The sequence below is a fragment of the Megascapheus bottae genome, chromosome 3, assembly GCF_031878675.1.
Source record: "Megascapheus bottae isolate mThoBot1 chromosome 3, mThoBot2.hap1, whole genome shotgun sequence".
Classification (NCBI taxonomy): Eukaryota; Metazoa; Chordata; class Mammalia; order Rodentia; family Geomyidae; genus Megascapheus; species Megascapheus bottae.
In genome coordinates this window covers 58,648,105-58,663,476 of record NC_143511.1, presented here as the reverse complement: position 1 = coordinate 58,663,476, position 15,372 = coordinate 58,648,105, and the positions used below count along the sequence as shown (strand labels likewise).

The window sequence follows — 15,372 nt, the reverse complement described above, 5'->3', positions numbered from 1 at the left end:
TTTTTTTTTTTGGTGGGGAGGTGATCATGGAGCTTTAACTCTGCCTAGCCACTATCCCTAAGCTCTTCAACCCAAGCCTGACTTATCTTAAGTGCCAGGAATGGTGAACCTTGCGGACATTCATCTCTTCTGGGGCCAGCAGGATCTAATAGAAGCAGATCTCAACTACAGCGTAGTCAAACCAACACTGCTTGACTATGAATGCTTCCTATATACTTTTTTTTTTTTTTTTGGTGGGTCAGTGAGCTTGAACTTGGCCTGGGTGCTGCCCCTAAGCCCTTCAGCCCAAGGCTAGAGCCAAACCCCACTCTCCTTTACTAGAAGTTAATTGGAGATAGAGGTTTCAGGTCCTTTTGTGCCTGGGCTGGCTTGGAACCTTGATCCTTAGATCTCAGCCTCCTGAGTAGCTAGGATTACAGGCATGAGCTACTCCCCAGCATTCCTAAGATTTTTTAGCTCAAGGCTAGCACTATACCAATTGAGTCATGGCTCTACTTTTGGCTCTTTTGTGGAGAGTGGTTATTGGAGATGAGTCACTAATCTTCCTTCTTGGGCTAGCTTTGAACCATAGTTCTCAGATTTCAGCCTCCTGAGTAACTAGAATTGAAGGAGTAAGCCACTAGCATCTGGCTTCTGGTTATTCCTGACATACAGATCTCACTTTTTACCCTGAAAGGCTTGGACTGTTATCTTCCTATTTATGCCAAGATCTTTTTCTTTTGACATGAGTTCTCACAGAATTTTTTCTCTGGTTTGGCCTAGGCTGTAACCCTCATTTATGCCAACAGTCTTTTCTGTTCAGATGAAGCTTTGTGAACTTTTTCCCTGGGCTGGCATGGAACTGCAGTTCTTCTTAATCTATGATTACATGTTGAGCCACCAGCACTAAGAAGAAATGAATTTACATACTTACTGTGTGTGTGTGTGTGTGTGTGTGTGTGTGTGTGTGTGTGTGTGTGTGTGTGTGTGTGTGTGTGTGTGTGTGTGTGTGTGTGTGTGTGTTGGTCCTCAGGCTTGAACTCAGGACCTAGTTGCTGTCTCTGAGCTTCTCTTCTCCCCACTCCCATCCCCCTGGCCTGGGGCTTGAGCTCAGGGCCTAGAGCTCAGGGCCTAGGCACTGACCTTGGGCTTTCCCAAGGCTAGAGCTCTACAACTTGAACTAAAGCACCATTTCTAGCTTTTTTCTTTTTTTTTTTTTTTTTCTTTTTTTTGCTATTCCTGGGATATGAACTCAGGGCCTGAGCACTGTCTTTGGGCTTTTTCCTCCGCGTTAGTGCTCTACCACTTGAGCCACAACACCACTTCCAGCTTTTTTCTGTGTATGTGGTACTGAGGAATCGAACCCCGGTCTTTGTGCATGCTAGGCAAGCACTCTACTACTAGGCCACCCTCCTGTCCTATCCTTGAGCTCTTATTACTCAAGGCTAGTCCTCTACCTCTTTAGCCTTCACACCGCTCCAACTTTTTTGCTGGTTAATTAGAGCTAAGAGTCTCAAGGACTTCCCTACCTGGGCTAGCTTTGAACCATGATCCTTTGATATCTGCTTAGAATTACAGTCATGAGCCACTGGCACCCAGTTCTGAAATTTGTTTGTTTGCCAGCCCTAGGGCTTGAACTCAGGGCCTGAGAACTGTCCTTGAGCACTTTTGCTCAAGGCTAGCTCTCTGCCACTTGAGTCACAGCACCATTTTCAGCTTTTTTCTGTATATTTGGTACCAAGGAATCGAACCCAAGGCCTCATGCATGCTAGGCAAGCACTCTACAATTAGGCCCTGGGAGTGTGCTCCTGGCCCTGAAATAAATAAATAAATAGATAGATAGATAGATAGATAGATAGATAGATTTTGAGGGGTCTATTGTAGGGCTTTTGAACTCTGGGCCTGAGCACTGTCCCTGAGTTCTTCAGCTGGTTTTCTTTTCTTTCCTTTTTTTTTTTTTTTTCTTGACAGTCAGTCCTGGTTTTTCTCAAGGCTACTTCTCTACTATTGAGCCACAGTACCATTTCTAGCTTTTTCTATATACTGAGGAATAGAATCTGGGTCCTTGTGCATGCTAGGCAAGCACTCTACCTCTAGGCCAAACTTCCCATCCCCCCACTTCTGGTTTTTTGATGATTAATTGCAAATAAGAGACTGACGGACTTTGGTGCCCTCACTAAAGTCCGGATTGGCTTTGAACTAAGATCCTCAGATCTCAGCCTCCTGATTAGCTATGATTTATAGGTATGAGCCACCAGTGCCCGGCTTGAAATTTCTTTATTTTGAAATTTTTAAAATTAGAGTAGAAGGATACCAATGTAGAGACAAAGAGGAAACTGTTGACATGTGGATGACAATGTAGAAAACTTTTCTTAAATAATAGTACCTTAGCATTCCAAATATGTATTATTTCCTTGGTATTGTTTTTCTGATGGATTCTTTGCCTTTCCAGGGTTTGAACTCAACTTATAAATGAATTCTGTAGTATATCACATGGTTACATAATGAAAGTGTGATTTTTCTTTTAGCAGATTAATTTAGGAAAAAGCAAATCTATATAGAAGGAAAAGAAAATTTCTGCATTATTTTCCTTTCTTTTAAGACTTCACACTATGAATTATATAAGATATGTTGCTTTTGTACCACTTTTAGCTTTTCCTGGTTTCTGAATTCATTTTTTAAATTGTAACCTGCTCATTAAGCTCCCCTCCACCCTGGGTAAGATTATGTCAGAGGTTTTGTAAATGAAAAATAGATCATTCTGCTTTTTTTTTTTCTTCCTTAGTTAGAGGTGAAGAGAATGGAATTGATTGCAACCAAGGGGATAAGCCTTCAGACCGTGGCAAGCGAGCTCGGGGTAGAGGTAAGCTGCAGTGAGCTAAGAGGAAGTGCTTGGCAGAGGGGAGAAGGCAAGCTATTGACTTTCAGGGCTCTGAGGAAGGATGGCAGTGTTGCCTGAAAGATTGCTTGGCTCTCTAAAATGTTATGACGGTGAGCCACCATCCCCAGGCAAATAGTACTTTTGGTTGAAAAGAATTTCATTACATTAGAGTATAATGTGATACATTGATATGTATACAATGTGGAATTATTCAATCAAGCTTAAGTGTCATCTCACTTAAGATTTTTTTATGGTAATACATTTGAAATTTACTCTTAAATTATTTTGAAATATGTGATATATTATTGTCAACTAAAGTCATCTTTCTTTGAAATAGATAACAAAATTTACTATTCCTGTGTCTAAAACTAGCCCAAACCTTTTCTAAACCAGCTTTTAGAAACTGTCATTTTTGTCTATTATAAATTCAACCTTTTCTTTCTTGCTGTGAATTAACCTAATATAGGATAAGTACTTGCTCTGTCACTGAATTATATCCATAGACCTGAATTCAACTTTTTCAAAGATTCCATAATGATAGCATAATAATCATGTGCCTAGCTTTTTTGTGCCTAGCTTATTGTCACTCAATATTATATCTTCTAGTTTCATCCATTTTCCAAATGATCAAATTTTGTTCTTTTTTTTAATTTTTAAGGCTGAGTGGTATTTTATTGTATGCTATATCATTTCTTCTTCCTCCTCCTCCTCTTTTTCCTCCTCTTCCTCCTCTTCTTCCTCTTCCTCCTCTTCCTCCTCCTCCTCCTCCTCCTCCTCCTCCTTCTTAATTTTTTGTGCCATTTCTGGGGCTTGAACTCAGGATCTGGGCACTGTCCCTGGACCTCTATTATGCACAAGGCTAGCCACCATGCCCGGCAATTACTGAGTCTTTTCAATTTAATTTTATTGTCACGGTGATGGGTTACAGTTAGATATAGTTACATATATAAGGTAGAGAGTTTCTTTTTTTCTTTTTTTGCCAGTACTGGGCTTGAGCTCAGGGCCTGAGCACTGTCCTTGGACTTTCTCAAGGCTAGAGTTCTACCACTTGAGCCTCACCACCACTTCTGGCTTTTTTCTGTGTATGTGGTACTGAGGAATTGAACCCCAGTCTTCGTGTATGCTAGGCAAGCACTCTACCACTAGGCCAAACTCCCAGCACCGGTATAGAGTTTCTTATTGAACATTGTTACCTTTCCCTCACAGTGATTTTTTTTTTTTTACCTGGGCTGGCTTTGAATCATGATCTGTAGAAGTAGCCTCTCCAGTAGCTAGGATTACAGACATGAGCTATTGGCATCTGACTACTTCTCTGTAGCTCAGACTGACCTCATTTTGTGTGTGTGTGTGTGTGTGCGCGCGCGTGTGTGTATGTGTGTGTGTGTGTAGTGAGGTGATACTGGTGCTTGAACTCAGGTCCTTAAACTCTTGCTCATGGCTGACGGCTGACACTACATCTTGAGCAATTCTTCCAATTAATATTGGCTAACTGGAGATGGACTTTTCTGTCTGGACTGGCTTGAAACCTTCAAAGCTCAGCCTGTTCAGTAGTTAGGATCACAAGAGTGAGGCCCCAATGCCCAGTCTTTAATCTCAATTTCATTTTTTTCTGTTACTAAGGCTTGAACTCAGGACCCTGCACTCCTTTTTGCCTAAGGCTGGTGTTCTACCATTTAGGCCAAAGCTTCACTTCTGGCCTGAATTGGAGATAGAGTCACAGACTTTTTACTTCCTGAACTGGCTTTGAACTGAAATCCTAAAATCTCAGCCTCCTTAGTAGCTAGGATTATAGGCATAAGCCTCCAGTGATCAGCAATTTCTTTTTCTTTTGATGGTACCAGGGACCATCAAAGTCTTAAAGTGTAGCTGAGTATGTATGTCATGCCCTGCATGATTATCAGTGCTAGTAGAAACAATAGCGATGATTTTTATCTGAGGGATGAGAATAGGGTACAGAAGGTAAGAAGTATATGTGTATAGGATATTGATAGTGTTGCATATCACAGTTATTTCTTTTCTGTTTTCTCTTTATTTTTCTTTCTTTTTTTTTTTTTTTTAAAAGGATTTGGACGTGGCAGAGGGAGAGGGACAGGGAGATTCTCATCCCAAAGTATGGGGTAAGTCACAGCCATCTTGTTTTTGCAGTTATTTCCTTCAGTCATTGTTACTTTTCCTTCCCCTGTCCTGTTCCTAGTTTCTATATTCTGTATTCTGTTTTGTTTTGGTGGGGGGGAGTCCTAGGGCTTGAATTCTGGGCCTGGGTGGTATCCTTAAGCTCTTGCTCCAAGGTATTGTTTTCTACCACTTTGAGCCACAGCTCCACTTCTGGTTTTCTAGTGGCTAATTGGACAGAAGACTTTCACAGGCTTTTCTGTAGGGGCTAGCTTTGAATCATGATCCTCAGAACTCAGCCTCCTGAGATCTTTCTGTAGGGGCTAGCTTTGAATCATGATCCTCAGAACTCAGCCTCCTGAGATCTGGATTACAGGCTTGAGCCACTGGCTCCGGGCTAACAATATATGTTTGAATGATCAGTGTGTCATTGAAGAAACCAAGGAAGAAAATAAAGAACAATGCTAGAATCAAATGAACATAAGGACAAAATTGAAAAATCCTCGGTATATCTCAATATGTCTTGCATATGATTGTTTTAGGAGATGTGCATTGTGATAGGCAGAAGAATTAACCAAGGAGTGGCTGTTTGAAAGGGCCAGTCAGTCAAAAAGATTGTGTTTAAAATATATGGGAAAAAAAGATCGTGTTTAGTTAATTTTGTGGCTTTCTGGCTCCCTTCATTTATGTGCCTTTGTTCTTTATTTCAAATCACAGGACATTTAATCCTGCAGATTATTCCGATTCTACATCTACAAATGGCTGTGGAACAAAGCTAGTTGTTTGGGAAGCTACTCAGAATGGTGCAGATGAGGGACCCGGTAAGTGTTGATTTAGTCAAAAGATAATTTAAATGTTTGCTCCAATAAGAGTTTTACATTTTCAAGCTAGGCACCAGTGGCTGATGCCTGTAACCCTAGCTACTCAGGAGGCTGACATCTAAGGATCACAGTTCAAAGCCAGGTTCAAAGCCATCCCCAAAGCCAGCCCGGGGACTAAAGACTGAGACTCTTATCTCCAATTAACCCCTAGAAAACCAGAAGTGGCCTAAGGCTCAAGGGGTAGGGTTGTAACCTGGAGCTGAAGAGCTAAGGGACAATACCCAGGCTCAGAATTCCAAGACCCATGACTGAAATAACTAAATAAGGCATAGTAACAAATGAGCAATAATAATACAGTGGGGCAATTCAGGTATTGTATTATAATGAAAGTCATGTAAATGTGTTCATCTTTTCGTTTCTTCTGTAACTTCCTGGAATTTTTCCTTAATATTTTGGACCTTGTTTACCAAAGAAATGTAAATTATTGATGAGAAGTGATACTGTACTTAGCTTTGACTGTTGACATTTTCCCTTTTGATTTACAGAAATGGTATCAAAATCTCACAGTGTAGGTCAAGATCTGCCAAACAAAACTTCCTATGGACTCAAAGGTATGACTTTTCCTTGAAGAATTTACATAGTTTGGGTGGCCTGGAGTATGGCCTAGTGGTAGAGTGATGGCCCAGCATGCATGAAGACCTGGGTTCCATTCCTTGGTACCATATACATAGAAAAAGCCGGAAGTGGTGCTGTGGCTCAAGTGCTAGAGCTTGAGAAACTCCAAGGACGATGCTCAAGCCCTGAGTTCAAGCCCTAGGACTGGCAAAAAAAAAAAAAAAAAAAAAAAAAAAATCACATTGTTTAGACCTTATGGATGGAGGTGGAAAGTTCATTGGTAGTGGGTATCCATGCGTAGCATGGATAAGGTCTGGGTTTACTCCTGTACAGAGGGTTCCAAAAACTCTGAAAAATTCTGTCACAATTTTCCATTGACTAATGAACATTTCTTTCTTTTTTTGTTAGTCATGGGCCTTGAACTTTGGGCCTGGGCCCTATCCCTAAGTTCTTCAGCTCAGGGCCACTGCCCTACACCTGGAGCCACAGCCTCATGTCCCCTTTTCTAGTGATTAACTGGAGATAATTGCAGCCACCTTGACCAGCTATAGTGTTTTTCTTGTTTGTTTGTTTGTTTGTTTGTTTGGTTTTTTTTTTTGGCCAGTCCTAGGGCTTGAACTCAGGGCCTGTGCACTGTCCCTTGGACACTTTTTGCTCAAGCGCCCTCCTACTTGAACCATAGTGCCACTTCTGGCTTTTTTTCTGACTATGTGGTACCTAGGAATTGAACCCAATGCTTCATGCATGCTAGGTGAGCACTCTATCACTAGGCTACACTCCCAGCCTTGAGATACAATTTTTTTCTTTGCACCATATACAATTAAAAAATCATTGGGAATAAAATATTTGACTTCGTGTTGTTAACTTTCATTTTATTTTTAGCAGGTGCCTGGAAGAATTCTGTGGAGGAGTGGACAGCAGAAGACTGGACTGAAGATGTAAGTGTTTGGTGTCAGGTCAAACCACCTTTTTTTGCGGGAGGGGGGGGCTTAAACTCAGGGCCTGGGCACTGTCCTTGGGCTTTCTCAGGTCTAGAGCTCTACACTTGAGCCACAGTACCACTTGCAGCTTTTTCTATGTATGTGGTACCTAGGAATCAAATCTGGGTTTTTGTGCATGCTAGGCAGGCACTCTACCACTAGGCCAAACTCCAGGCCCAAACCATCTTTGGTTGGGTGTTTTGGGGGCATCTGTCCTTGGGGGAAAAGCCTGAAGACATTTGTCTTATCTTTTTGATATTTGTCCTAGCCATGGGCCTAGAGAATTGGCTTTTTTTCAGCAGATGTCTTTCAGAATAGTATTTTCTGTTTTGTTTGATTTTGAATTTGATTTTTAAGTTTCTGCATAAGAATGTGCAGAGGGCTGGGAATGTGGCTTAGTGGCATGCATGATGCTGTATGTTCGATTCCTCAGCACCACATAAACAGAAAAAATGGAATAGTTTGTGCTGAGCTGGGTGAGGACCTGGGTTCCATTATGGTACTGTTAAATCATATACACGGGGCTGGAATAGTGTCCAGGCCCTGAGTTCAAGCACCAGGACTAGCAAACACAAACAGGTTTAAATAGGACTGAAATCTTATCTGAGTAAACTTACCCCCTAGTTTGAATTGAGGGGCAGCTGTTGCTGCTGCTTCTCCTTTGTGGAGTGTACTTTTAGAAAATCTCGACTAATAGAAAGAATGGGAGATTGGGAATGTAGACCTAGTGGTAGATTGCTCACTTAGCATGTACGAAGCCCTGGGTTCTGATTTCTTGGTACCACATACATAGAAAAAGCTGTAAGTAGCACTGTGGCTCAAGTGGCAAAGTGCTAGCCTTGAGGAAAAAGTGTTCAAGGACAGTACCCAGGCCCTGAGTTCAAACCCCAGGACTGGCAAGGAGATGGAGGGGTGGGGGAGAGAATGGGAGGGAGGGAGGGAGGTAGAAAAAGAAAGAAAAGGAAAGAAAGACTGGATATTTGGGGCCACAATTTGTATTTTTTTAAAAATTTTTTATTGTAATTAATAAAAGGGTTACATGATATTTGCCAGATAGAAGGTGCATTAATTCACATACATTGATACCCTTTCACATGTCTTGGTACCCATTACCCTCCCCCCACCCCCCCCACCCGTCTTGGTACAATTTGTATTTAGCCTAATTGAACTCTGGGCCTCACACTCTCACTTGGGTTTTTTGCCCAAGGATAGCACTCTACCACTTATGCCACGTCTGCATTTCCAGCTTTTTGTTGGTTAACTGGAGATAAGAGTCTCAGGGATTAGTGCTGCCTGAAGTGGCTTCAAAACTCAATTCTCAAATCTCAGCCTCCTGAGTATGTGGGATAACAGGCATAAGCCACAAACCCCTAGCTCCATAGGAGCATTTGAACAATAGTTTTACTGGGTTTCCATGTTGCCTCATTAGTTTCTAACATTTCAGTGCCCATTCTAGTCATTGAAAATATAGAACCTGGTGCCAATGGCTCACCTCTGTGATCTTCAAAATAAGTGGAGTCTGGCAAATCCTCAAGACTTTTCTGCAATTAACCACCAAAAAGCTGAAAGTGAAGCCATGAGTAAAAAAGCCAAGTGAGAACATGAGGCTTAGAGTTCAAGCTCCAGCACTGGCACATAGAGCTTTCTGTGGTTAATTGGTGATAAGATGCTCATGGACTTTTCTGCCTGGATTGGCTTCAAACTGTAATCCTCAGATCTCAGCCTTCTGAGTACGTAGGATTATTTATAGGTTAGAGCCACCAGTACTCAGCTGATGAAGTCAGACTTGTTAGTTTATTTATTTATTTTACTTTTATTTTTTTTTTTGTGGGTCCTAGGGCTTGAATCTGGCCTGGGCACTGTCGAGCTCTTCCACTCAAGGCTGTGCCCTACCCTTGGGCCAAGCCCCACTTCCCATTTTCTAGAGGTTAATTGGAGATAAGAGTCTCAGATCCTTTTATGCTCTGGCTGGCTTTGAACCTTGATTCTCAGATCTCAGCCTCCTGAGTAGCTAGGATTACAGGCAAGAGCCACATGCCTTTTTAGTTTATTGAAGTAAAATTAATTCCATTTGAAGGAAATTATTTGTCATGGCCCTTTGTATATATCATTTCCTTTACAACATCCTTTAGGTGAACATCTTTTAGGTGAGAGGAACTATCAGTATTGATGACTGAAAATTTTGGTCTTAAAACATCGAGTAAGATTTTTAAAAAGTTTTCAAACTTTCCGTACAGCTTTCTGAAACAAAAGTCTTCACTGCCTCATCTGTCCCAGCGGAGAATCACATCACACCTGGGCAAAGGTAAACTTATTTTCTGGGAGTCTTTTATTGCTATTCATAGCATAATGAAATTTCTTGCCTTAGGATATATGTTTGCATTTTGGGTTTCTTTCTATTTAGTTTTCCTTTTAACTAATCAGTACTTCTATCTGAAGAGTTAACAGCTTCACTAATTGGTGGAATTCATTTGAAGATTAAAATAGCATTTGATTTTGTGGTTAGTAGTTGGGCAGCTTAACTTATTTAATGCTTATTTTTGTAAATCTGTTGTTTATTTTCATGTTTTAAATTTGCATCAGTTAGGTGCAAAAAGAGTTTTAACAAATCTATTTATGTATATATATTACATCTTGATCATAGTAACCCCCTTTCTCATTCTCCCTTCTCCCCATTCCTTCATCCCGAACCAGTCCTGTTATGTTTCCTTGTACCCTCTTCACATTTGTGTAAGACTTCATTGTTGGGGGGAAAAAAATGATGATGGAAAAGGAAAACCTAAGTTTCCACTATTGGCAGTCTTTTCCTTAAAGAAAAGCTTCCTACTTTCTTAAATTTTTTTCTTTTTGAGTTGTATGTGTATGTACAAATATCCATATATGTCCAGTTAATCACTACACACATATATGAAGCCTTAAAGATATTCAAAAGGAAGATTATTAAATTATTTTAATTTAAAAATTTATGATGGATATGCCTACCTCCCCCATTGTGTTTATGATCTAGTGAGTTTCCTAGGTCAATTTTCTTTTACTTTTTTGGTGGGGGGGATGGCAGGAGAGGGTAGATCATGGGGCTTGAACACAGCCTGGGCTCTGTCCCTGAGCTCTTCAGCTCAAGGATACCACCCTACCCTTGAGCCAAGTCCCAATTCCTGTTTTCTAGAGATTAATTGGAGATAGGAGTCTCAGGTCCTTTTTTCCAGGGCTGGTCTTGACTCTTGATCCTCAGATCTCAGCCTCCTGAGTAAGATTACAGGCCTGAGCTACCACACTGGCTAATAACTAAACTTTTTAGTGGCTCTTTTGTTTTCCAGAAGACAATGCAGTACAGTTTCATGTGTATGATTTAGCAACCTTTTAGATTAGAACTTCCTCAGAATTTGGGTGATAATGCAATTTTTTTATTTCAATAAGTATATTATAATGCAAATGTTTCTACTTTGGATATCTACTGAGTATTTGGTGGGCATCTACGACCATACCACCACCACTTAATTTACTTAATTTGACAATAATGTGACTTTTGCAATCAAATACAATTAAAATTTTTTAGGGCAGGGTATGGTGGCTCATGCCTGTAATCCTAGCTACTCAGGAGGCTGAGATCTGAGGATCAAGGTTAAAAACCAGCCCCTGCACAAAAGGACCTGAGACTCTTATCTCCAGTTAACCTCTATAAAATGGAAGTGGGATGACTCAAGGGTAGGGTAGTAGGCTTGAGCTGAAGAGCTCAGTGACAGCTCCCAGACTGAGTTCAAGGTCCTTTTTTGGGGGGGGAGGGGAATTTGTGTTCCCAGAATTAGGATATTGTAAATTAGAACATTATCTTGGAGTCTAAAACATTCGTTTGGGAATTTAACATGGGTCCTGGAGAATTTGAATGGCAGTATATAAAAACAGGACATCAGTGTTGAACTTCACATTATATAAAGAATTGATCCTGAATTACTTGAGCCTTCAGAATCTGCCTTTTTCACTAGAATGCTGAGTTTCACTCTGCTAGGTAGTCTGGTGTACCTTGCAGGTCTGTCTACTAGGTTTGGAGAAGAATTGTTATAGGGGATTAGCATCTCATTCACATGGCAGGTAATGGTTATCTATACCTTTATATCTTATGCTTTCAGGTGTTAGGACATGCTTCTCAAATTGCAATATCTTTTTTCAGGGATATTGCAGGAGTTCTTGTTAACATAGTCCTTATTATTTTGTTGTGCTTTTATTCCTAAATATTTCTCAAGAAAATTACTTACACACATGTTCAAGTATTTTGTAGGATACAATATAAAACTTGCAGAGATATTTAAAGTAAATGTGAGAAATACTGAACCTTCTACCATGGCTGAGCTCTTCATTCCATAAGAATATGGATTTACTCTGCTTTAGAAAACTTTAGGAGGCCAGCGGTGTGGCTTAGTGGTAGAGTGTGCTTACCTAGTATGAATGAAGCCCTGGGTTCAATTCCTTACTATCACATACACAGAAAAAGCCAGAAGTGGTGCTGGGAGTCCAGTGGTAGAGAGATAGCCTTGAGAAAGCCCAAGGTCCTGAATTCAAGCCCTAGGACTGGCACAAAAAAGAAAACGAAAAATGTAGGAAGCTCTAGTTCCAAGTGACAAATGGCATAAGATATTAAACAGATAAGGCAAACTTTAGACTAAACATATTTAAGTTAAATTAATTTTTAAGTTTACTCTTAATATTGTTTTGTAAATGTTTTTATTGTTATTATAAAGCTAATTTACAGAGGGATTATAGTTACATAAGCCAGGTAAAGAGCATTTCTTTTTGGACAATGTAACTCCTTCCCTCTCTGTTTTTCCATCTCATCTCCACCCAGAAGTTGTATATAGTTTATTAGTTCATTTTCAACATAGTATCTAGTGAGTATCATTGCTGCATTTGTTCACCCAGCCCCCCTCCCTTTTTTTTTTTTTTTGAACTCAGGGCCTGGCCACTGTCCTTGGGCTTTCTCAAGGATAACATTCTACCACTTAAGCCACAGAACCTCTTCCAGCTTTTTCTATGTATGTGGTACCAAGGAATTGGATTCAGGTCTTTGTGCATGGTAGGCAAGCACTCTACCAGTAGGCCGAACTCTGGCCCATTTGTTCACTCTTTGTCCCTCTGTTTCTATGCCCCTCTTACCCTACCAAAGACATAAAAATGAACTAACTAGAAAAAAAAATAAAGTTAAATGAAAACAAAAACAAAGAAAGAAAAAACTCGTATCCATATCCTGGAGTTCATTTCAGTAAAAAGTATTTTATATGTTCAGGTACAGTACCTTTGTGTTCTTCCCCTAAGGATATCTTCCTTTTGTCTCACTGTGTATAAATGCTTAGGGTTTGGTATAATTTATCATTTATTTTATATCTAGCTTCCACTTATGAGACAAGTATATACCATTTGTGTCTCTGTACATGCCTTACCTTACAACTTAATTTGTTCTAGGACCATCCTTTTCCCTGTAAATGACTGTATGAAATTCCCTTGTGTCTAGGTATCACATTTTTTGGAATCACATCCAAGCTGTCTCTATAACTTGGCTATTTATTGTTGTTACTATTACTATTATTACTAATTACTTTTTTTTTTTTTTTTTTGCTCAGTCATAGGACTTTAACTCTGGGCCTACGCACTGTGCCTGAGCTCTTCAGTTCAAGGCTAGTGTCACTTTTTTTTTTTTTTTTTTTTTTTTTTGCCAGTCCTGGGCTTGAGCTCAGGGCCTGAGCACTGTCCTTGGAAGGCTAGAGCTCTATCACCTGAGCCTCAGCACCACTCTGGCTTTTTTTTTTTTTCTATGTATGTGGTACTGAGGAATCGAACCTAGGTCTTCGTGCATGCTAGGCAAGCACTCTACCACTAGGCCAAACTCCTGGCCCCAACTAGTGTCACTTTGAGCCACAGCACTACTTCTGGTTTTCTGGTAGTTAATTGGAGATAAAAGTCTCATGGACTTTTGTTGCTGGCTTTGAACTCTGATCCACAGATATTAGCCTCAAGAAAGGCTTAGTATAGGCATAAACCTGTACTAAGCACTCAGTATCTTGACTATTTTTACTTCATATTTTTGACTCATTGTGTCATTTTTTTAGCAGATTTCTAAGAATATTTTTATTTTTTCAATCCATGCTTTGATTTATACAGCTTTGTAACCTTCTTATGGTGATTGAGGTCTTCTCAAACTCTTATTTTCCAAGGATTCTGTTATTCTGTTCAGTTTGATAATTCCTTTTCTTCCTCTCTCTCTCTCTCTCTCTCTCTCTCTCTCTCTCTCTCTCTCTCTCTCTCTCTCTCTCTCTCTCTCTCTCTCTCTCTCTCCCCCTTCCTTCTTTCTTCTTTTTTCTTTCTTCTTTCTTTCTTTCTTTCTTTCTTTCTTTCTTTCTTTCTTCTTCTTTCTTTCTTTGTCCCTTTTTCTCTCCCTCCCTCTCTCCCTCCCTCCCTCTCCCTCTCCCCTCCCTCTCTCTCTCTCTCTCTCTTTTCTTCCTTTCTCTCTCTCTCTCTCTCTCTCCCTCTCCCTCTCCCTCTCCCTCTCCCTGTCTCTCTCTCTCTCTCTCTCTCTCTCTCTCTCTCTCTCTCTCTCTCTCTCTCTCTCTCTCTCTCTCTCTCTCTCCCTCTCCCTCTCCCTCTCCACTCCCTCTCCCTCTCCCTCTCCCTCTCCCTCTTCTTCTCCCTCTCCCTCTCCCTCTCCCTCTCCCTTCCCCCCCCCCTCAGGTCATAGAGCTTGAACTCTGCTTGGGCTCTGTCCCCGAGCTCTTAAACTCAAGGCTACCACATACCCTTGTCCAAGCCTACTTCCTTTCCTAGAGGTTAATTGGAGAGTCTTAGTTCCTTTTGTGCCTGGGCTGGCTTTGAACTTTGATCATCAGATCTCAGCCTCCTGAGTAGCTAGGAGCCACCACGCCCTGCCAGTTGGCAATTTCCAAGTTAAGTTTACTTCATCACAATTTGCCTCTCAAATTCATTTGTTACTCATGTCTTGTTTCTCATTTGTATTTTTCTATTTAGTATCGACCTAGTAGCCTTGCTTCAGAAGCCTATTCCCCCCAGTCAGACCTCGGAAGTCAACTCCTTTGAAACCTCCCAGCAACAGGGCTTTGGACAAGCCCTGGTCTTCACAATTCTCAACACAATAATAAGATGGCACCAGGAACTGGCAACTCTACTGCTACCAACGCTTATGCTCCTCAGAGTCTGGTAATTCACTTTTATTTCAATATGAGATTTTAAGAAATATTCCCATTACAATGGTAGTCTCTGATATGGTACAAGCCTTACAATTATTTTCTATAAGTACTACAAATATTAAAATTTCTGCAATAGATCTTCGTCCAGAAAACAGTGATGTATTCATTTCAAGCACATATCTGATGATTCTGTGTGGAATATTACTACTGAGTTTCCTGGACCAAAATAAAAATATTCTTCATGACATATTGAATTCATTTTCAAGTAATAATTACACTGCTTGAAAACATCCTTCTTAATGATTTTTTTTCTCAAATTTGTTAATATATTTAGTTGACCTGAATGCAAGTGTTTGTCATTCTTGACTTAAAACTAATTATAAGTGTATCTAGGTGTTATGTTTATGTGATTTTCTTTGTTCTCATTCCAAAAAATAAATGCTCCCTTTTAAAGTACCGAAAAGTATATTATAGGCCCTTATATTTGAATGTGTTTTCATTGAAACAGTGTCGTTCAGTTGTGGGTGTATGACTGACTCCTGATGCGTGTTAGACTCTCATCAGAAAAAAAAACAAACAAACTTGTGAAACTATTAGAAAAGAATGAGAAGTAACTTAGAGCCTAGCTTATAAAAAGTTAGCTGTAGAGCAATGAAGCCATTTTGGATTTCTTACAACTGGAACACTCCATGTCTTTCAATGTTAATGGTAAAATGAAATTGTTTTATTTCCTTGATATTATTTTTTAGGGAAACAGAATTTTTTTCCCCCCAGTTTTTATCCCAGCTGAATTT

General features: G+C 40.2%; 1 protein-coding gene and 1 non-coding gene across 2 annotated transcripts in view; both read left to right on the top strand.

Moving 5' to 3' along the window:
• The window catches only part of Ubap2 (ubiquitin associated protein 2), a 72,622-nt gene that overhangs the window by 32,203 nt on the left and 25,047 nt on the right, over positions 1 to 15,372 (top strand). The window contains 8 exon segments of the mRNA XM_090330119.1: positions 2,765 to 2,842; positions 4,923 to 4,977; positions 5,690 to 5,793; positions 6,339 to 6,404; positions 7,294 to 7,346; positions 9,626 to 9,693; positions 14,400 to 14,506; positions 14,509 to 14,588. Coding sequence (XP_090186245.1) covers positions 2,765 to 2,842; positions 4,923 to 4,977; positions 5,690 to 5,793; positions 6,339 to 6,404; positions 7,294 to 7,346; positions 9,626 to 9,693; positions 14,400 to 14,506; positions 14,509 to 14,588 — 611 coding nt within the window.
• On the top strand, positions 14,721 to 14,800 carry LOC150065548 (small nucleolar RNA SNORD121A). The gene has a single exon (XR_016535020.1). It is a non-coding gene; the product is annotated as a small nucleolar RNA SNORD121A (small nucleolar RNA).